The 23,743-nt window shown below is 46.1% G+C and overlaps 1 protein-coding gene across 5 annotated transcripts in view; it reads right to left on the reverse strand.

The window, feature by feature from the left end:
• LOC140208517 (NACHT, LRR and PYD domains-containing protein 3-like) overlaps window positions 1-23,743 on the reverse strand; it is a 467,255-nt gene that overhangs the window by 409,621 nt on the left and 33,891 nt on the right. For 2 of the 5 annotated variants that reach the window (XR_011888807.1, XR_011888809.1), the window contains exons 5-9: window positions 20,369-22,106; window positions 17,615-17,701; window positions 17,289-17,459; window positions 16,966-17,133; window positions 16,466-16,819 (exon numbers count right to left, since the gene is read on the reverse strand). Coding sequence is in view for 1 of the 5 variants with exons in the window: in XM_072277255.1 (XP_072133356.1) it covers window positions 16,711-16,819; window positions 16,966-17,133; window positions 17,289-17,459; window positions 17,615-17,701; window positions 20,369-22,106 (2,273 nt within the window). In the remaining 4 variants the exon portion in view is untranslated. Of the gene's footprint in view, window positions 1-8,752; window positions 16,820-16,965; window positions 17,134-17,288; window positions 17,460-17,614; window positions 17,702-20,368; window positions 22,107-23,743 lie in introns of those variants that run through there. The other 3 variants (XR_011888808.1, XR_011888806.1, XM_072277255.1) reach the window with 3 other exon arrangements.

Consider the following 23,743-nt stretch of genomic DNA (forward strand, 5'->3'; position numbering starts at 1 on the left):
CGTTTCGAAGTCAAGGAGGAGGAGGTGTTGGGCGCCTAGTGAGTAGTATTAAGACTATCAGACCAGAAGACATAGGAGTAGAATTATCGAATTTGGCCCATCGAGTCTGCCCGCCATTTAAGCAAGACAGATCCTTTGTTACCCCTCCTCAACCTCACTCCCTGGCCTGTTCCCCGTAACCTTTGATAGTTAAGTGTGTCCCCAGAGCCTTATGGGGTTTACTCCAGTTTATTGAAGGGGGCAAGAGATGAGATTGCTGGGCCCTTGACCAGTAATTTTCTGTCCTCTGCGAGGTTCTGGGGGGCCGGCAAGGCGCTGATTTTGCAACGCTCTTTATGAAGGGAACAATGGAAAATCCTGGAAACTATGGACCGGTGGGTCTCACGTCAGATGGAGCGAAGTTGCTGAAACAGATTATTTGGGATGGGACTTCTGAGAATTTGGAAAACACGGCCTGATTAGGGAGACCAGCTTGGCTATGTATGGGGGTAGGTCGTGTCTTACCAAATTGATTGAGATTTTTTGACAAGATGACAAGAGTGATTGATGAGGGTAAGGCACTGGATGCTGTTTACATGGACTTTAGCAAGCCATTTGACAAAGTCTGCCATGGGAAGCTCAGCCAGAAGAGAAGGATGCACGGGTTCTGCAGCGAATTCGCTGTTTGAATTCAGAACTAGCTTGTGCATTGATGGCAGATGGTCGCAGCTGAAGAGACTTATTCGAGCTGGTGGTCTGAAATTAGTGGAGCTCCGCAGACATCTGCGCCGGAAACTCTGCTGTTTGTGTTGTTTATAAATGATCTGCATGAAAATGCAGAGGAGTCAGTTAGTACATCTGTGGATCATACTAAGACAGGTGGAATTGTCGATCGCGTAGAAGACTGGCAACAAATACAACGTGATATAGAACAGTTACAGATGTGGGCTGAGAAGTAGCATATGGAATTTAACCTAGATAAATATGAGGTGTTGCACTTCGGTAAGGCAAAATGCAAGGAGACAGTACACTATTAATAGCAAGATCCTTAACAGAATTGCTGAGCAGAGAGATCTGTGATCCAAATTCATAGCTCCTTGAAAGTGGCTACACAGGTCGATAAGGTGGTTAAGAAGGCTCATGGAATGTTTGTCTAAATTCGTCGAGGCACTGAGCTCAAAAGTTAGGAGATTATACTGCAACTTTACAAAACTCTAGTAAGGCCACATCTGGAGAACTGGTACATTTCTGATCACTCCACTAGAGAAAGGATGTCGAGGCTTTGGAGAGGGTGCATAACAGGTTTACAAGGATGCTGCCCTGTAGAGAGGGATGAGCTATCATGAGAAGCTGGATAAATGGGCTGTTCACTGGAACTCAAAGTTGAGGAGAGATCTGATAGAGGTTTAAAATATTATGAGTGGCTTAAATAGAGTTTACATGGGTTATCAATTTCCCTGGATTGAAATGTCTCATACCAGAGGGCATGCATTGAAGGCAGGAGGGGGTAGCTTCATGGAAGATGTGAGGGGTAAGATTCTTTATTCAGAGAATGTGCTGCTTGGTATGGAGGTAGAGGCAAAGACATCAGAGGTTTTTAACAGACTTCTGGATAGGCACATTGATGTAAGGAAGATTGGGGGATATGGACATGGTGTAGGTTGAGAGATTAGTGTTTGGGTGCTTTGATTTGCTTCTTAGGTGCTTTGGCACTGCATTGCGGGCCACATGGTCTGTTCCTGTGCTGTTCTGTTCTATTTTCTATGTGGACGAGTTCTCCAGGCCGTCCTGACTGAGTAATGACGTGATATTTTCCCTGATAGAAACGCCTCAAGCCCCCTTTAATCCCTCCCATTCTGTTGCGTCTAATTCAACGGACCCGCGGAATACCGATCTGCCAGTCCTGCCGTCCTGTAAACAAGTCCAATGGCTACAGTAACTCATCTGCCTGTCCACCAATAATTATTGTATTGAAATATTAGTCATATCACCATCAGCACATTATCATATCGTACTTAACCTTTTGATTCCGCACTCTCGCCACTCCTTACTCCCTCCCCTCTCCCCCTTTAACTCCACTTCTCTCTCTCTCCTATTCCACTCCCACACTGTCTACCTCTCTCACTCACCCTCTCACCATCATTCACTCCCTTTCTCTCACAATCTCCTCCTCTAACTCACCTTCTGTCCCTTCTCTGTCCTCTGCTATCTCCCCTCCTCCCCTGTCACTCTCTACTCCTCTCCCTCCCTCTCCTCACCTCTCACTCTCTACTCCTTCTATCCCTCTCCTCACCTCTCCCTAGCTCTTTCTCTCTCGCTTCCCCTTCTCTCTCCCTCTACCTGCCCCAAATAGTGAAACTGATCTGCAACTTTCCCCTCTCCAACTTCAACACCCACACCCGGGCCTTCCCCTCCCCCTGCTCACCCCTGAACATCCACATCACTGTGCTCCTTCCCCTCACTCTCACCTGTACATCCACATCATTTAAAAGTTTACTGGCAACTGTGACTGGGAATAGTGCAGGTTCCAGATATTTGATAAATTTCTTATTCTGGAATGTCGTAGTTGGGAATGCCACGGGCTGATTTGTTTAAAGGCATTGTGAAAAATACTTATTAAAACAGTAGCAGTTCAAGTTTTTAATCGCATTGTCCTGCAGCAGAAATGGGTAAATGCAATATTGAAGTGACATTTTTCACACCCACATGAGGGTGAATTGTCAATCTGGTCCGATTTGATTTCAGCAGAAAGGCCGCTCCCTGTTCTGAGGAATGTGCACGGAGAGGAAGCTGCTTACATAGAGATCCTGAGCTCAGAGTCAAACAGAAAAACAACCCGCATCTTCCAACTCAATGATCTGGCCTCTTCCTCATTCCTTTCCAATTCCACTGAGGGGCCTTGGCCCGAAACATCGATTTATTGTTGAGATCCATAGATGCTGCCGGACCTGCTGAGTTCCTCCAGCATCTTGCGTTACCATGGTTACGAAAGATCGGCGAGTGGGAGCGTGTGGGGCGGTGGGTAAGGTAGTGTGAAGCTACTTCAAAACTCATCTATGTTGTTGAAATATTTTTGGGGGGGAATTAGGTGTGAATAATTCAACTTCTGATATTTATTTTGGACCATTACTTAATCAGCCCGTTGTCTGTATTTTGCATCGGAGACCAAGGAGTCACAGAGTCATAGAAAAATAGAGCACAGAAACAGGCCCTTCGGCCGAGGAATTTAAACTGCCTGATCTCGTCAGCCTGCGCCAGGGCCAAAGCCCACTATACACTGACTATCCAAATGATTAATCCTATCGACCCAGCGCCGGAGACATAGCCCACCATACCCCTACCATCCAAACGACCAGTTAAACAGTGATATCGTCTTCACATGCACTACTTTTGTTGGCCGCTCATTCCACGACCCTCTGAGTGAAGATGTTTCCGCTCATGTTCCTCTTAAACTTTTCATCTTTCACCCTTCCCCCATGCCCTCTGGTTGCAGTCCCACTCACCCTAAGCGGAAAAAAAAGCTTGCTTACACTTACCCTACCGATATGCTTCATAATTTTGTATACCTCGATCAAATCTCCTCTCAATCTACCAACCTATTACATCTGTCCTTATGACTCTGGTCATCCAGACCCGGCAACATCCTGGTAAATTTTCCCAGTACTCCTACAACCTTATTCACATCTTTACTGCAGGTAGGTGACCAATCCTTCACACTGTACTCCAAAGTCTTACACAAATTCAACATCACACCCCATCTACAGTCCTCAATACATAGACTTATGAAGGCGAATGTTTGAAAATGTTTTCTTTACAACTCTATCTACCTGCCACGCTACATTCTGTGAATTATGGAACTGTGACCCCAGATCCCTTTGTTCTTCCACACTCCTCAGTACCCTATCGTACACTGTTTCAGTCCTACCCTGGCTGTTCCTACCAAAGTGCAACACCTCGCACTTGTCTGCGTTAAATTACGTTTGGGGTTTTTTAGCCTTTTTTTGCAGCTGGTCCGATTCCCGCTGTAAGTTATGATAACCTTCCTCGCTGTCCACTACACCCCCAATCTTGGCGTTATCTGCAAATCTGCTGATCCAGTTAACTACATTGTCATGTAGATTGCTTCTTTCGATGACAAAGAACAACCCAGCCAGCACTGTTCTCTGCAACATTTCACTAGCCACAGGTCTCCAGTCAGAGAGGTAACATCTACTGATGCTTTCTGGTTTCTCCCACCAGGACAATGTCTTATCCAGTTTATTGAATGCCGAGTGACTGGACCTTCTTGACTATCCTCCCATGCGAGACCTTGGCAATTCCCTTCTAAAGTCCATGAAGACCATACCACTGACTTGTCTTCATCAACTTTCATGATAATACCTTCAAAAAAAATATCTATAGGATTGCTAAGACAGGACCAACTACGTACGAAGCCATGCTGACTATCCATAATCAGTCAAATATTCATATATCCTATCTCTTAGAGTAGCTCCCAATATCTTTCCCACTACTGATATCAGACTCACCTTCCTATGAAACTCTCACAGAGTTTTAGGCCCTTTCTGAAACAGAGGAATAACATTAGTTATTTTCCAACCCTGAACTACCTCACCCGTTGCTCAGGATTAATGATTTAAATATCTATTCCAGGCCCCCTGCAATTTCTGTACTTGCCTCCCACAGTCTGACGAAGGACCTTATCAGGCCCTGGGGATTTAGCCTCCCCAATTTGCTTGAATAAAGCAAACACCTCCTCTCCAATCTGCATAGGATCCAGGACCTCAGTACTTATACAGACTCTGTATCCATCTCCTGAGTAAATACAGATGCAGAAAATCCATCTCTTCCATCTCGTCATCTCCCCCTCCTCCTTTGGCTCCATATATGGTTTACTGTTCTGATCTTTCAGAGGACCAATATTGTCCATTGCAATCCTTTTATTCTAATCTGTATAATCCGTTAGTACTGGTCTTCACCCAAAGCATTCATTCAGCACACTTGATTTATTTCTAAGTGTTACCTTGCATTTCGTAAGCTCAATAATTGCCTATCTGCCTATACCTACTATGGAACTCCTTTTATCTCGTAACCAGAGATGCAATATCTCTAAGAAAAAGGTTCCCTAAAGAAGTTATCCTTGCCTTTTATTGTGACAGGCACATACAAATTTTACACGCTCAAAATTTCACCATTGAAGGTCGCTCACTTATTAGAACGCCTCTGCCAGATAACAGCCTGTCCCATTCCACAGTGGCCAGGTCATTTCTGATGCCATAAAAATTGTCCTTTCCAAATTTTAATCTCAACCCACGCACATACCCTTTTCCATATTTCCTTTGAATCTGGTGGCATTGTGATCACGAAATGCAAAGAGTACCCCTACACACCCCTCTCTCTTTGCCGCCCATCTCACTCATTCCTCTCTCCTATGCTTCCCGGATACTCGCTGTTCTTGCTCACTGCACTTCGCTCTCACCCCTCCCACTCGCCTCCTCCTGCACACCCCTTCCTCTCTCTCACCCAACCCTCCTCACACCCCTCTCCATCATCGTCTCTCCCATTCTGCTGAACCGTCACCCTCCACTCTCTCCCTTCTCCCCTTTTTCCACCTTTCTCTCTCCTATCCTTCTTACCCGTGACTCACCCTCTCTCCAACTCTTTCTCATCTCTCCCAGCCGCGCTCGCTACCCCTCTCACTTACCCTCTCCCGATGCGTCACACCCTTCCTCTCAAACCCTCCCTCTCTCTCCGCCCTCGATCTGTCCCTTCCTTTCTCTCCCCTTTCCCTCCAGCTGTTTTACTGCCCCCTCTTTCTCTGCCTTCCCCCTCTCTCTGGCCCTCTCCATGTCTCCAATCTCTTTAACACTTTCCCACTCCGCCCGCTCTCGACGCAACTTCATCTCCCCCCTCTCCAACTTCCACACACTGATCCTGCCCCTCCTCCGCCTGCTCACCCTTCAAACCGCACTCTCCTCCTTTCCACCAGCCTCTCCCTCCCCCTCACCCTCACGGTTATAGCAAACATCTAAAAACTACTGGCAACGGTAACTGGGAACACAGCCAAGTTAATGTTGCGCTCAGGAATGTCACGGACTGATTATTTGCAGGAATCCTGAAAATACTTGTAGAATAATTGCAGATGATGCGAGTCCGAGGGGAACATAAAATGCTGGAAACTTGCAGCAAACACTCGCAGCTCTGTAACGTGTAATGTTGCAGGTTAGAGACCCCAGGTAAATTTATTAAAGGCACATTAATGGTTCTATCGGTCTTCCCAGCAGCAGAAATGGTTAAATACATTATAAAAGTGAATGATGTCACACCTGAATGACAGTGAATTGTCGAACCGGTCGGATTTGATTTCAGCAGAAAGGCCGGTCCCTGTTCCGAGGAATGTGCGGGTCCAGCAGATGCTTCCACACAGACCCTGAGCTCTGAGTTTCACAGAACAACAACCCGCATCTTCTAAATCAATCCATGATCTGAGCTATTCACCCTTCCTTTCCAGTTCCACTGAAGGGTTTGGCCCGAAAGCTCGACTAATTTCTCCGTTCCATAGATGTAGCCGGTCCTGCTGAGTTCCTCCATCATTTAGTGTGTTACCATGGTTACGACAGAGAAAGGGCAGCTTGAAAAGTCTGCAGAACATATCCTTCTTGTTAGAATTTTATTGGGGAATTAAGCTGTGAAAAATTAAACTTCTGAAAATTATTTCTGATCTTCGTTTAATCAACCCGTTGTCTCTGTTCTGCATCAGAGATCAAGGTGACATGGAAAAGTACAGCACAAAAACAGGCCTTTCGGCTGAGCCATTTAAACTGCCTCATCCCTTCAAGCTGTACCGGGGCCAAAGTCCTGCGCTCCCCTCCCATCCAAACTATCCCTTAATGGTTGAAATCGAACTGGCTTGTAACATGTGTAGCCGGCACCACGTTCCGCACTCTCACGACCCTCTGAGTAAAGAAGTTTCCCCTCATGTTCCCCTTAAACTTTTCATCTTCAACCCTTAACCCATGACCTCTGGTTGTAGCTCCACCCAACCTCAGTGGAAAACAACTGCTGGCGTTTACCCGATCTATACCCCTCAGAATTCTTTCTACTTCTGTCATATCTCCGCTCGATCCATTTCGTTCAAAGGAATAAAGTTCAAACCTATTCAATCTTTCCTTACAAATCATTTTTTTCTAAAATTTGCTTTTTAAATTTAAAAACAGCAGAAGTCTGCAGATGACGCGGGTCTGGAGTAAAAATAAAACGCTGGAGACTCGCTGGAGACAGGGCAGCAACTATGACCGGTAAAGTTGCGTGTTCGAGACCCCAGGTAGTTTACTTTGAATGACGTTAAAGATCCGTCACTCTTCCCTGGAGCAGAAATGGTTAAATACAATGTTAAAGTGATGTTGTTCACACCGGAATGAGAGTGAATCGTCCAACCGGGAGGATTTGATTTCAGCAGAAAGGCCGCTCCCCGTTCTGAGGAATGCGGGCGGACAGGCCGCTGCTATCACACATACCTGAGCTCCAAGTCTCTCAGAACAACAACCCGAATCTTCCGAATCAATCAATAATCCGGCCTCTTCCCAGATTGGCGAGAGGGAGCGTTTGGTGTAGGGGGCGGGGCAGTTTCAACGACCTCAAAAACATATTCAAAAATATCCGCGAATATACTTGGCGAATTTAGGAGTGAATAATACAACTTCTGATATTTACTTCGGATCTTTGTCTAATCAACCCGTGGACTGTTATGAATCAGTGACCAAGGAGTCACAGAGTCACAGAGTTAAAGTGTCAGGGGAAAGTATCGCATAGAAATAGGCCCTTCGGCCGAGCTATTTAAACTGCCTGCTCCCATCGACCGGTACCGGGGCGGTATCTACCACACCCCCACCTTCTAAACTATCTCCTAAACGTTGAAATCCAGTTCGCATGCGCCACTGGTGCTGGTAGCTCGTTCCACGTTCTCACGACCCACCGAGTGAAGAAGTTTCACCTCATGTCCCCCTCTGTTTCTTCAGCTTTCACCCTTCACCCATCACCTCCGGTTGTGTTCCTACCGACATTATTGGAAAACCCTGCCTACATTTACCCTGTCTATACCCCTCATAACGTTGTATACCACTATGAAATCTCCTCTCAATCCTCTATATTCTAAAGAACCAGTTTTAATCCATTAAATCTTTCCTCATATCTCAGGTTTTCCAGACCTGGCCAAATCTTTGTAAACTTCCTCTGCCCTCTTTCAACCTTACGTACATTTTTCGTGTGGGTAGCTGGCCAAAGCTGCGCTCAACCCTTCAAGACTCCAACAGTGTCTTGTATAACTTCAGCTTAACATCCCATCTCGCTGCGGTCAGTACTTCGGCCTACGTGCCAGCAGCCTGCTTTACGACCCCATTAATCCGTGACGCCATTTTGCCACCGGGTCCACATTCCGCTGCAAGCCGTGGTTGTATTCCTTGCTGTCGAATGCATTTCTAAGTTTGGCGTCATCGGTAAATGTCCTGATGCATTTAACCACATTATGGTTCAGATCGTTGATATCGATGAAAACAGCAGAGGACGATCCCTGATTTATCCCCCTAATTTGCCTCAAGGCAGCAAACAACTCCTTTGTAATTTGTATTGTCCTTGGAGTTGGTGCCGTTTTGCCTTACCTCTATAGACTCTCTCGGCGTCTCCCAAGTAAATACAGATGCACATTAAATGCATCTTTTTGGCTGCACACACGGTTTACCATTCTGATCTCCCAGAGGACCAAGTCAGTCTCCTGCAGTCCCTTAGCTCTTAACATTTCAGCCGCACCCTTGAGGAATCTTCTTCACCTTCTCTGCTAAGGCGACATCATCCCTTCTTTTGACCCTTCTGCTTTCTGTGGTAAGTGTTCTCTTGCATTTCATACGGTCCTTACGCACCACGTTGCACGAAGGGTTTCCTGCGGTTCTCCATCTCCGGCACCCTCTCTGGCACCCTGCCCCACGTCAACACACCGGATGTTTCTACGCCCTCTGCTGGTGACTAAAACGTGCCCGACGGTTAATCCATCCGTCAGGAGAACCACCAGGAATGGGATTACCGAGGTGAGGATGCAATTAAATAAATTCATTGGCATCGTGAAAGATAACGACAACTAATATACAGATGACAAACAAATAAATGGAGTAAACATCATTGTATAATACTGCGAAAAACGAAAATGCCAGTAAATGTTCCTTAACCAGTTGATCACTGTCACTGTCCCCAGATTCATAGCCGTGACTTCGTGGTGCAATATTTTATTTTAGATTTTTTTGGCAACAAATGGCCACAGATCCATCAAAGGTGATGGAGACCATATACCAGACCCAACGAAAAGGAACAGCGTGGATGTTAAACATCGGTGTACACTCAGACCTGAAGAAAATTTCGATTGGCACGTAAGTATTCGGAATCCTGCTCAATATCTGGTCCAGGACAACGATCAGCAGATCTGCCGCTTCCAATGCAACCAGTTAGCGAGTGAGAACTCCGGAGAGAATTCAATAAAAGGGTCTGGGGGTTGTGCAGGATACCCTAAAGTGTAACCTCCAAGGTAGGGGAGCCTTGGACAAGAGGGCACGACTTCAGCATTGAAGGAAGTCCATTTACAACAGAGATGCAGAGACGTTACTGTCGTCAGACTGGAAAATCTGTGGAATTTGTTGCCAAGTGGTTGGGTGTGATTAGTCAAGTCATCAAGGGCTAGGGGAGAAGGCAGATGAGTGAGGATCACCGTATGAACTGGATCAGCCCATGATTGCATGGCGGGACAGATTCGATGTGCCGCATGGCCTTCTTCTGCTCCTATATCTTATGGTCTTATGGTCATATGGATCCACAGTTAAATCAGCGCAAGATTAAAACCGTCACGAGGTCATTGCGAAGAGCATAAAAAAAAACTTTGGTTACACATCAGGAAACGTTTTCCTTTAATTTCATGAGGCGCAATGTATAAGAACAGAGATATGTTATTACAAATGCGCTTGGCTCGCTTCAGCTTCGATTGAAACGCTCGTCGCAGCTTTCGACAACGCATAAATGTGCTGAAGAGTCTCAACAGCCTGTTCCTGAATGGAAAGTTTCATAATAGGGACACACAGAAAGATTCAATATCACACGTATCCGGATGCATCTGAACACAGAAAACTGGAGAGTTGTGGAACCACATCAGCTCGGTAAAGCAGCCACCATAATGAAAGGCCAATCACGCCATTAATTCTCTTTGCCCTACCATTCTGACCGCCGCCATCCTTCGGACCGATGATACAAAAGCCTGAAAGCCCCTGGCACCGGGTTCAGTTAAAAAAAATATCTGTCATTTCTGATAAGACAACTAAATGTTTCCATAGGCCGATCAGATTAAATCTTTGCCACACAATCTCCCTCGTTATCATCTTGCACCTATTTGTTTACATGCACATTACCTGCTCTGTAAATGTTACAATTTATTATTGTTATTTATTACTGCGTCCGGTACTCCCGATGTGGCCTTTTGTATATTGGCGAGACCCGACGCAGACTGGGAGACTGCTTTGCTGAACACCTACGCTCTGTCCGCCAGAGAAAGCAGGATCTCCCAGTGGCCACACATTTTAATTCCACATCCCATTCCCATTCTGACATGTCTATCCACGGCCTCCTCTACTGTAAAGGTGAAGCCACACTCAGGTTGGAGGAACAACACCTTATATTCCGTCTGGGTAGCCTCCAACCTGATGGCATGAACATCGACTTCTCTAACTTCCGCTAAGGCCCCACCTCCCCTTTGTACCCCATCTGTTACTTATTTTTTATGCACGCATTCTTTCTTTCACTCTCCTTTTTCTCCCTCTGTCCCTCTGAGTATATTTCTTGCCCATCCTCTGGGTCCCGCCCCCCTTGTCTTTCTTCCCGGACCTCCTGTCCCGTGATCCTCTCGTATCCCCTTTTGCCTATCACCTGTCCAGCTCTTGGCTCTATCCCTCCCCCTCCTATCATTTTGGATCTCCCCCTCCCCCTCCAACTTTCAAATCCCTTACTCACTCTTCCTTCAGTTAGTCCTGACGAAGGGTCTCGGCCTGAAACGTCGACTGCACCTCTTCCTACAGATGCTGCCTGGCCTGTTGCGTTCACCAGACACTTTGATGTGTGTTGCTTGAATTTCCAGCATCTGCAGAATTCCTGTTGTTTATTGTTATTTATTGATCTTATTTTAACCAATAACCGACAAGATTCGGCTGTTATTAACCGACTCCGCATTGGATTAAACCTGATAACGGTCACGCTTGAAATTCAGCTTATGCAAGGCACGGGAGTGAGGCCGGGGGAACTATAGCTGGAAAAGATAGATAATGGTGAAACAACTGTCAAAACACCTCTTCCTTTACCCATCTGCAGGCCTTTGAAATAGTCGTGCCGGGTGCGACACTCTGTCACATGCAAATCTCGCGATTTATCGGTCCTCGGAGTCCCCTTCTGGCCAAGTGGAGGCAAAACATGCGAGAGCAACTGCACCCTGCATTCTGGATTGACATTCTCATCTCCGCAACACGAACATCGAATTTGCAAACTTCCGTCCAAACTGGGATTGCAAGGTGCTTCTGGAATTCTTAATAGTCACTGCGATAACCGGGACAAGAGCTTATTTCCGGTTTTCATCTATGAACCAGTTAGCAGTGAATAACTCAGATAAAGATCACTGTTGATTAGGCAATTTCGTAAGTGGTGCGGGAAAAGTGCTCGGTGGGGCATCAAGTACAAACACCGCAGAACTTCCATTAAATGTCAGAATCAGAATCCGGTTAATTTGCACCGGCATGTGCCCTGCAATCTGTTACCTTAGCAGCAGCAGTTCAATAATAGAGAGGGAAAAAAATATACACAGCAGTTCAATAATACAGAAGAAAAAGTAAAATAAAAATCAATAAGTAAATTAATCACAGTATATGGGCATTGAATAGATTAATAAAGTACAAAAACAGATATTTAAGAAGTGAGGCAGTTTCATGGGTTTAATGTCCATTGAGGAATCGGACGGCAGAGGGGTAGCGGTGTCTGCAATAGTGACCCATTGAAACGGGCGGGAGCAAAGGATTCTGGGAATGCCTAGGGTGGAGCACCGCGGGAGGAGTGTGGGACTGACGTCACAGAAGGAGAGTCAGGGGCGGAGCGTGCAGCGGCTACGTATTACCCAGACATGTGTTTTTTATTTTGAGCAATGGAGAGCATGTCGGTAGGGTTAGCATTTTGCTCTGGATGTCGGATGCAGGAATTCTAGGAATCTTCCAGTCCCCCAGAAGGCCACTTCTGCGCCAGGTGCACTGAGATGCAGCTCCTGAGAGGCAATGTTAGGGATGATGACCTACAGCTTATTAGACAGAGTGACCAGGAGATAGAGAGGAGCTACAGGGAATTAGTCACCCCGAGGCTGCGGGAGTTAGATAAGTGGGTAACGGTTAGCGGAGCGAGGGAAAGAGCTCAGATAGTCGAGAGAACCCTTGTGACCATTCTCCTCACTAATCATTATCTCGTTTTTGGATGCGGTTCCGGGGAATGACTGACTGAGCACGATCACAGCGATCGGGTCTGTGTTACTGAGCGCGGTTCCGTGGTGCAGAAGGGAAAGAGGAAGTTGAGGAATGCGGTAGTCATAGTGAGGGGAACAGACAGGAGTTTCTGTCAGCCTGATAGAGACACCCGCATGGTGTGTTGACTCCCAGGTGCCAGGGTACGGGATGTCTCGGATCGCGTGCACCAGAGTATTCTGAAGGGAGGGGGTAAACTGCCAGAAGTCTTGGTACACGTTGGTACCAATGACAGAGGTAGAAAAAGGGAGGAGGTCCTGAAGAGGGAATTCAGAAGTTGGTTAGGAAGCTGAAAAGCAGGAGCTGCACGTTAGTAAACTCGAGATTGCTGCCTGTGCCTGGTGCTAACGAGCGCAAGAATAGCACGATCAGGCATATTAATGAGTAGCTGAGACTGATGTAGGGAGCAGGGCTTTGGGTTCCTGGAACACTGGGACATCTTCTGCGGGAGGTACAACCTGTACGAAAAGGAAAAATTACAGCTCAACCCAAAGGGGTTCAACACCCGAGCCGGCACATTTAATATAGCTGGGTTGGAACTAATTTGGCTGGTGGATGGGAACCGGAGTGATAGGCCTTAGGAAGGGGAAAACAGAAATAAATCACAGATAGCGTGCAACAGAGATGATAGAAAGGAAAGACAGCAGGTGAGGCATAATCACAGCCAGTGGGATGAGTTACAGGGCAACAGAAGTGTGGTGCAGATGAAACAGAAAGCAACAAATACTGGACTGAAAATGTTGCAGTTGAATACACTCAGCATAAGAAATAAAACGGACGATACTTAAATTCAACTGCAGATTGTCAAGTACGTCGTTGTGGCCACCTCTGAAACTTGGCTAAAGGATGCCTGCCATTGGGAGATGAAAGTCCAAGGATATACGGTGTATCGGAAAGATAGGTCAGTAGGCAGAATGGGTGGTGTGGCTCTGTGTATAGGGAAGGATGACACAGGAGCAGAAGGCTTAGAATCTCTATGGGTTGAGTTAAGAAATGGCAACGCTAAAGGAACCCAAATTGCAGTTCCATACATCCTCCAAACAGCAGCCCGGATGTGGATTACAAATTACAGCAGGAGATAGAACAGACGTGTCAAGAGGGCAATATCATGATAATCGTTGGGGATTTTAACATGAAATGGATTGGGAAAACCAGGCACATTTCTGGATCTCAGGAGAGAGAAATTAAAGAATGTCTAAGAGATGGATTTTTAGAACAGCTTGTTGCTGAACCCAATACAGGGTCGGCAGTTCTGGATTGGGTGTCGTGCAATGATCGGGAGGTGATAAAAGAGCTGAAGGTTAAGGAACCATAAAGGAACAGTGGTCACAATATGATCGAGTTCAGTTTGAAATTTGAGAAGCAGAAAGTAAATGTCAATGTGTCGGTATTTCAGTGGAATAAAGGAAATTTCAATGGCATGGGAGGGGAACTGGCGGAGGTTGACCAGAAAGGGACACTAACAGGAAGGACAGCACAGCAGCAATGCCTGGAGTTTCTGCGAAAAAAATGAGGGAAGTGCAAGTCAGATATATTCGAAACAAGAAGTCAACTTCGAATGGAAGAAGGACACTACCGTTGCTGACAAGTGAATTCAGAGATAAAACAAAAACAAAAGAGAGGGCATACAAGGACGCCAAATCTAGTGGAAAATAGATGATTGGGAAGCTTTTAAAAACTTGCAGAGGGAAACTAAGAAGGTCATTAGGAAGGAAAAGGTGAATTACGAAAGGAAGCTGGCGACTAATATCAAAAGAAGATACTATACCGTTTTAACTATATAAAGAGGAAAAGAGAATTGAGGGTAGATAGAGGACTAATAGAAAATGATGCTGGACATATTTGTAATGAGAGACGCAGAGACGGCAGAGGAACTGAATGGGAAGTTTGCATCAGTCTTCACAGTGGAAGACACAAGCAGTGTACCGGACATTCAAGAGTATCAGGGAAGTGAGGTAGGTGCAGTGAAAATTACGACTCTGAAGGTGCTCAGGAAGCTTAATGGTCTGAGGGTAGATAATTCTCCTGGACCTGATGGACTGCACCCTCTGGTTCTGAAGGAAAAAGCTGGAGAGATTGCGGAGGCATTAACAATGATCTTTCAAAAATCGGATAACTGGAAAGTTGCAAATGTTGCTCCGCTATTTCCGACGGGTGGGAGGCAGCAGAACTGAAACTATAGACCTGTTAGCCTGACATCAGTGGTTGGGAAGTTGTTAGAATCGATTGTTAGGGATCAGATTATGGAATACCTGGGAGCACATGACAAGACAGGCCAAAGCTAGCATGGTTTCCTGAATGGAAAATCCTTCCCGACTAACCTACCTCAATTCCTTGAGGAAATTACAAATAGGGCAGACAAAGGAGATGCAGTAGATGTGGTGTACTTGGATTCTCACAAGGTGCCGCACATGAGGCTGCTTAGCAAGATAAGAGCTCATGGAATTACAGAGGAGTTTGTAGCATGGGTGGAGCATTGGGTGGTTGACAGAAAACCGAGAGTGGGAATAAAGGGATCCTATTCTGGCTGGCTGCCGGTAACCAGTGGAGTTCCACAGGGGTCGGCGTTGGGACCGTAACTTTTTATTATGTATGTCAATGATTTGGACTACGTTATTAATGGATCTGTGGCTAAATTTACCTATGATACAAAGATAGGTGGAGGTGCGTGCAGTGTTGAGGAAACAGAGAGACTGCCGAGAGACTCAAATAGTTTAGGGGAATGGGCAAAGAAGTGGCAAATGAAATACAATGTTGGAAAATGTATGGTCAAGCACTTTGGGGGAAGAAATAAACGGTCAAACTATCATTTAGATGGGGTAAGAATTCAAAATGCAGAGACGCAAAGAGACTTGGGTGTCCTTGTGCAAGAAACACTAAAGGTTCACCTCCAGGTTTAGTCTGTTGTGAAGAAGGGGAATGAAATGTATGAGGAAATTCTGGCAGCTCTTGCGCTGTATTCCCTGGAGTTCAGGAGAATGAGGGGGATTCTAGGACCAGAGGGCACAACTTCAGGATTGAAGGACGTCCATTTAGAACAGAGATGCGGAGAAATTACTTTAGTCAGTGGGTGGTATATCTGTGGAATTTGTTGCCACGAGCAGCTGTGGAGTCCAAGTCATTGGGTATATTTAAAGCAGAGATAGATAGGTTCTTGATTAACCAGGGCATCAGTGGATATGGGGAGAAGGCAGAGGAGTGACGATGTCTGGAAGAATTGAATCTGCTGATGATTGAATGGCGGAGCAGACTCGATGGTTGAATGGCCTACTACTGCTCCTATATCTTATGGTCTTATGACTTTCTACCTCACTGTTAACAATGCTACCAATTCAGTGCTTCTGCAAAACAATTGTCATTGTTGATACAAATATAATGAATGCAGATACTCTGTCAGTTTAAGCAGCTGCACCAATTGAATTATTTGCTTCATATCGGTGCAAACTTTGAGTGTAGCTGGTTTACCACGTGACGGACTGCAATCAATTTTATGCTCACACAAAATGCTGGAGGAATTCACCTGGTCAGGTAGCATAGATCGAAATGAATAGACAGTTGACTTTTTGGGCTGCAACCCAGTTTCGGGATGGAGTAAAACGGCGGAAGATGCCAAAATACGAAAGTTGGGAGGAGCTGGAAAGAACACAAGCTGGAAGAGAGTAGGTGAAACTGGGGAATCAATAATCATTAAAATCACATTTCGGAGCCATATCCAGGATCGCTGCAGATCTACTGTGACATCCAAGGTATTTGTCAAATTAACATCATTATATCGGCCAGACTGCCGAATACACCGTCCTCAGCAAAAGGATTCTCTCCCGGGATAATCCCACCCTGGGACACCGGTCTCCCAGACAGAGTCCTGGCTCATGGGTAATTCCTGTCTGTGTAATGGCCCGGGGTCTCACCTGGGGGAGTCTCGAAAGCGAACATCTGGCAGAAGAATAGCCGCTGGACAGGAGGCGGAAATACGTCACTGCGGGACCAGTTCGTATGTCACACAGCGCGAGACTGGAGCCAGTTGGGTGAGAAACATTGTGAATTACACCTGGAGTGCGGCCATTACAGGTAAGGGTGGGAGTTAAAGGGGAGGGCAGGAAATCGGCCGAAATGTCCCCATCCCGCTGGCGGGGATGTGCACACATTCAGATGTTCACACAGTCACTGTCAGTCCTGGTCTGGGTTCCCGCAGAGACTCCAATTCCTCCCACCCGGTCTCACTGAACCGATTTGCAGCCTCACTGAAAACATAGTTCCTCAGCCTGAAACAGATGGGAGAATAAAGATGAAATAAACAGATTACACAACAGTGTCAGTAACAGGGGACAACACTCACAGACAAATATCACCAGAAAACCCGCGGATCCGCTGATATTTTATCACATTGAACATTAACACAAACACTCACCTGATCTGCTTCAGACTCGGGAGGGTCAGTAAGAGGTGGCGGAGAGCGGGGACAGATCGGTCTGTGAGTGAGTTTGAGACCAGGTCCAGCTCTATCAGTGATGGGTTTGTACTAAGTGCAGAGACGAGATCCTCGACACCAGAATCTGTGAGACCGACATGGTTCAGCCTGGAGATGAAAGAGCGTGAGGGTGAAGGAAACAGAGAGACAGGAGACGGTACAAATCCTCGATGTTTATCAGTAACACAATTACTGATCACATTAATATTCAGTGTCAGACACCCAGTGACTGTAAACTCAATCTCCCACAGTCTGGTACTCACCTCAGTTTCTGTACTTTACACTCCGGGTTCCTCAGAGCCTCAGACACCAGTTTCACTCCTGAATCTCCCAGTTTATTACCACTCAGGTCCAGCTCCGTCAGTGCTGGTTTTGTACTGAGAGCGGAGACGAGATCCTCGGCACCAGAATCTGTGAGACCGACACTGTCCAGCCTGGAGATGAGAGAGAGTGAGGGTGAAGGACACAGAGAGGCAGGAGACGGTACAAATCCCCATTGTTTATCAGTAACACAATTACTGATCACATTAATGTTCAGTTTCAGACACCCAGTGACCGAAAACACAGTCTCCCACAGTCTGGTACTTACTCCAGTTTCTGTATTTTACACTCCGGGTTCCTCAGAGCCGCAGACACCAGTTTCACTCCTGAATCTCCCAGTTCATTACCACTCAGTCTAAACACAAACAGACAAATTGAGGAACAAAGTGATTCAAGCCGTGGGTCTGAGTGAATTTCTCTCACTCAGGTATTTCAGGAAACATTAAACCCTTCAGTAAATCACTGATCCGCGTTCCTATCACTGTCAATGTCCCTCACTGCCCAGCTCCAGGGTATTCACCGAATGTCGGTAATTTAGTCTGTCGGTGTGACCCTGTAAACTCCACAAATTCTGTCCCATTCCCGGATGGCTAGAAAAGTGTTCCTGCGTGAGAGGTTCGGAAGGGGCAAGGGTAAGGAAGCGGGATGATGAAGAGAGATCCAACAGGAGGAAAGGGGACGGGGAAGACACATCCCACAGCAGCATACCAATGGGAAAAGATAGTCCAATAAGATGAGATGATCCAGAAATAGGTTATATGGGAGGGGTGTGTCTGAACTGATGCCCACAATCGGGAGAGGAGATGCGCCCATGAGGTCTGGGTATCTGGTAGTGAGCACAGTCATACAGATGGACTGATGGTGATAGTCACACACGGGGAAGGGCAGGGGAGGACAATCTCACAATGGTATTTCTTTCCTTCTCATTGGGACAGTCTGCTGACATTTGCAACGCTCAACTGAGTGGAGATGCTGCATTTAATTCCCTCATCTAAGTCATTAAAATATATTGCAAACAACTGGGGTCCCAGCACTGCCCCACTAGTCACTGCCTGCCATTCTGAAAAGGTCCCGTTTATTCCCACTCTTTACTTCCTGTCTGCCAACCAATTCTCTGTCCACATCAATACCTTACCCCCAATACCGTGTGCTTTAAGTTTGCACACTAATCTCCTATGTGGGACCTTGTCAAAAGCCTTTTGCAGATCCAAATATACCACATCCACTGGTTATCCCCTATCCACTCTACTAGTTACATCCTCAAAAAATTCTATGAGATTCGTCAGACATGATTTTCCTTTCACAAACCCATGCTGACTTTGTCCGATGATTCCACCGCTTTCCAAATGTGCTGTTATCACATCTTTGATAACTGACTCTAGCATTTTCCCCACCACCGATGTTAGGCTAACCGGTCTATAATTCCCTGGTTTCTCTCTCCCCCCTTTTTTAAAAAGCGGGATTACATTAGCCACCCTCCAATCCTCAGGAACTAGTCCAGAATCTAAAGAGTTTTGAAAAATTATCACTAATACATCCACTATTTCTTGGGCTGCTTCCTTAAGCACTCTGGGATGCAGACCATCTGGCCCTGGGGATTTATCTGCCTTTAATCCCTTCAATTTACCTAACACCACTTCCCTACTGACATGTATTTCCCTCAGTTCCTCCATCTCACTAGACCCTCTGTCCCCTACTATTTCTGGAAGATTATTTATGTCCTCCTTAGTGAAGACAGAACCAAAGTAATTATTCAATTGGTCTGCCATGTCCTTGCTCTCCATAATCAATTCACCTGTTTCTGTCTGTAGGGGACCTACATTTGCCTTAACCAATCTTTTTCTTTTTACATATCTATAAAAGCTTTTACTGTCAGTTTTTACATTCCCTGCCAGTTTTCTCTCATAATCTTTTTTCCCTTTCCTAATTAAGCCCTTGTCCTCCTCTGCTGGACTCTGAATTTCTCCCAGTCCTCAGGTGAGCCGCTTTTTCTGGCTAATTTGTATGCTTCTTCTTTGGAATTGATACTATCCCTAATTTCCCTTGTCAGCCACGGGTGCACTACCTTCCTTGATCTATTCTTTTGCCAAACTGGGATGAACAATTGTTGTATTTCATCCATGCAATCTTTAAATGCTTGCCATTGCATATCCACCGTCAATCCTTTAAGTGTCATTTGCCAGTCTATCTTAACCAATTCACGTCTCATACCTTCAAAGTTACCCCTCTTTAAGTTCAGAACCTTTGTTTCTGAATTAACTATGTCACTCTCCATCTTAATGAAGAATTCCACCATATTATGGTCACTCTTACCCAAGGGGCCTCTCACGACAAGATTGCTAATTAACCCTTCCTCATTGCTCAAAACCCAGTCCAGAATAGCCTGCTCTCTAGTTGGTTCCTCGACATGTTGGTTCAAAAAACCATCCCGCATAGTTTAGGGACCGGAGCCTTTTCGCACGTCCGCCGTCCTGTCCATCTCTCCCCGTTCCCAGTCATCAGAAGAACGATAACATGAATACCCATTGGCTAATAGCACCCTGCTATCTGTGTTAACATAATATAGAAGCCATTTTAATCCACAAACACAGCAATTTAAAAGATTAACATAACAAAGAAACCATTTCAAATTTAACATACAAAAAAAAACCCATACACATTATCTTGTCCCTCACCGGGAAGGAGTTGTGAATCTCTGACCCACCTGCTGCAGTCAGAGTCGGTCTGGGTGTCAGTGACAGTGAGAAGGAACATTGTCAATGGACCTGTCACAGGCAGCGAGAAACATCGCCATTCCTGTGATTAACTACCATTAAACCAATGACCGTTGTTCACTGATCTGATGAAGTTTCCAAAATTCATTCACTAGTAACCACAGAACCCTTGTCTCCTTGGGGAATTACTGGCTTATCCCCCGGTCATTTGACACAGTTCTTTACTACAGTCTTACACAAATCCTTTTACATTGAAACAACACAATGGGACAGTTTCACAGTTCAGAGTGAGAGATAAATCAAGTTACCTCAATTCCCGGCACTTGTGCAGCCCGGGTCCCAGCCACTGGATTCCTTCACACTGAATATGGCAGACAGCCAGATCGAGGTGTTTTATTGTATCACAGAGTCCGATGTCATGAGACAGGACCGCGCAGTCAACTGGGGTCAGTGTCATTCCACTGAATGAAAGTGTTTCCACAGATCCCAGTGCGGCCTGAGCCAGTCCACGATTCTGAGACTCAAAGAGGTAGTGCAATGTGTTCAGGAGGCTCCTTTTACCAGCTTCACTCCATGTGTTTCCACTCTGCCGTTTAACCTCCTCCTTCACCCAGTCAATCACCCGGCAGGTTGTTTGATGAGGAAATGGACCCAGAAACTCCTCCAGGCCCCGAGCTGTCATTGGGTTGGAGAGACCAGCAACAAAACGGAGAAATACCTCAAATCGCCCATCTGTCGTGTTGTGGGCTTCAGTGAGGAATTTCAGGATATCCCCGGGATGTGGATTCAGGAATTGTGCGACTGCAGCTACAAACTCCTGGATGGTGAGGTGTGGGAATGTGTACACCACGCTCCGGGCAGAATCCTCTCTCTCCAAAAGCTCCATCAGGAACCCGGACAGGAACTGGGAAGGCTGCAGATTGTAGTTGATCAAATCTCCATCTGTAAACACAATCTTCTTCTTGGACACTCCTCTGAAGGCCATCTGACCAACTCTGAGAAACACATCACGGGGGTTCTCAATCTCACGGCCGTGGTTTTTCAGGATGTTGTAAATATAGTAGGAATACAGTTGGGTGATGGTCTTGGGAACTCGCTGCGGGTCCCTGACTCTTTGTGTGAAGAAGGGGCCCAGTGCCAGAGCGAGGATCCAGCAGTAGGAGGGGTTGTAGCTCATGGTGTACAGGATCTCGTTCTCCTTCACGTGTTTGAAAACAGCTTCTGCCACTGTCTGATCTTCAAAATGCCTGATGAAATATTCCTTCCGTTCCTCACCAACAAATCCCAGGATTTCAGCCCAGACACTGATCTCTGCCTTTTCCAATAAATGTAACGCAGTGGGACGGGTGGTCACCAGCACTGAACACCCCGGGAGCAGCTTGCCCTGGATTAAACTGTACACAATGTCAGACACTTCACACCACCACTCGGGATCTGGGCACTGGTGCTTGGGTTCCGTATCTCTCCGACTGTCAGCAAAATCGATGTTGTGTGTGTATTCATCTAAACCGTCGAATATAAACAGCAATCCCTCTGGGTTCTTCCAGACCTCTCTCAGGACATTCCCAAAGTCAGGATACTGATCCAGAATCAGTTCCCTCAGGTTTATTCTGCAGTTAATGGAGTTTAAATTCCGGAATTTGAAACTGAAGACAAACTGGAATTGTTGGAATATTTTCCCCGTGGCCCAGTCATAAACAATCTTTTGTACCATTGTTGTTTTCCCAATCCCTGGGACTCCGGCCACTGCTGCCGAACTCCCAGATTTGGATTTACTCCGGGAAAAGCTGCTTTGGAACAACTGATCAGTCCGGATTTTTTCCAGCTCTCTGCGGAGATGTTCCTCTCTGCACTCCTCATGGTCTCTGCCTCTTGCCAGCAGCTCATGTTCCACCAGTGTCCGATCTCGAACAGTAGAAATGACCGTGAGCTCAGTGTATCGATCAACCAGCTGGAAAACCTTCACCTTCTCCCTCATCAGGATTGTGTTCACTCTCAGTGTTTCAGTTTCTGCTTTCAGAGTCTCCTTGTGTTTCTGTTGAACATCTTCCATGGGAACAGAGAACATAGTCAAAATGTGAAATTGCTCAACTGACAAAGAACTTTATAAGAGCATTCTAATATTCAATGTTTGAGATTACATGAATTAATTCCATGCTTCCATGGATATTAGGACAGAAAGTAAAATTCTGTTCACAGACACCGGAATTGACAGCGATGGATGTCCCAGAAAATATCCAGTCCTCATAGTCTGGTACTAATTGCTTGTGATGGTGAAAATACCCCTGATATCCTATTGCAATCCTGACCGCACTCTGTTACAACATTTCACTGTATTTGAAGCATTGTTTGCATCATTAACAGACGATGTTAATGTTTATCTGGTGTGGAAACATGGAGAGCAGGACACCCTGCATTTTGACAAATCTACACACTGGGGAGTCACAGGTGTCCACTGCTCTTGCATCAAAACAGGAGCAGAATATGTGTGAAATACTCAAGTCTGCAGCATCTGTGGAGAGAATCACAGTGAGGTTGCGGATCGATAACCCATAAGAATGACAAGAAAGAAAATGGGTAGTTTTCAATAGCAGCTGTAGCCCCCGTGGCCAGCCTCAGGGTCGCTCGGCTCACTGTCATCTAGGAAAACAGCCTTGGCCCCGGCAAACTGGGTAATTAGTTTGTGTGGATGCTGTGTGATGTACCCCACCCCACCCAAATAACAGGCAATACACCAGATACGATTAAATGATTTACAGTTTATAGATATTACTGGAACTATATAATTAATAGAGAATAACATATAAAAGGAAGATCAAAGGCGCCACACATATCAAAGTTCAATCTATTCATGCACAAACAGCTGGAGCTCAGGACCCTTCTTCTTCACCCTGCAACCCCTCGGACCACCTCGACCGGCCGCCTGGCACCAACAACAGTGGTCGTTCAGACGCTCCACACGAGTTCGTCTCCGTCTCCTCTCCTCGCTGAACGCCCCGCTCTGGGTCCGACCCTGTTAGCAGACTCACAGCACCTGGTCCATCCTCTGTCTCTCTCTCTCTCTCTCTCCTGCCTTCTGCCCCAAAACCCCGCGCATACAATATCTTCAAGCACCCAAAGCTATCGCAATTTGTTCATTCGTCCTCATATCAATAGATAATCCAAAACAAACTGCTAGCGGGAAGGACTTTCTCAGCAGTTAACATAACAAAGAAGCCCTTTCAATTATAACATAACAAAGAAGCCATTTTAATTAGACTATGCAGTGACATAAAAAAAGTAACCCCTTACAATCTCCCCCCACCAAATAAAGTCATGTCCTCATGACTTCCAAATAACTTGCCAACCAGTCCTACAGACACAGAAACCCATCCAAATATACACAGTGACATTGCTCCCCAAATAGTGGACCTTCCGTCCATCCATTGGCGCTACATAGGCCAACCTATCTGAGTTTCCTAATCCTCCAAGACCTCCATGCCCCCTCACCTAAACCCTAAAGGCACAGACATTACTAGGGATACCTTGGACCTGCTTGCCCGCTCCTCTCTGACTCAGGCAACCATTACAACTCAGAACCCCTGTCCCATGTCCGGGGCCCCGCTTCTTTTCCTTCCTGTTCCTGCTGTAAGTCAGACTGCCCACAGCTAGCCCTCCCCACTACACCTGACTCAGTGGGAGAA

This window comes from Mobula birostris, chromosome 13, assembly GCF_030028105.1.
Source record: "Mobula birostris isolate sMobBir1 chromosome 13, sMobBir1.hap1, whole genome shotgun sequence".
Lineage (NCBI taxonomy): Eukaryota > Metazoa > Chordata > Chondrichthyes > Myliobatiformes > Myliobatidae > Mobula > Mobula birostris.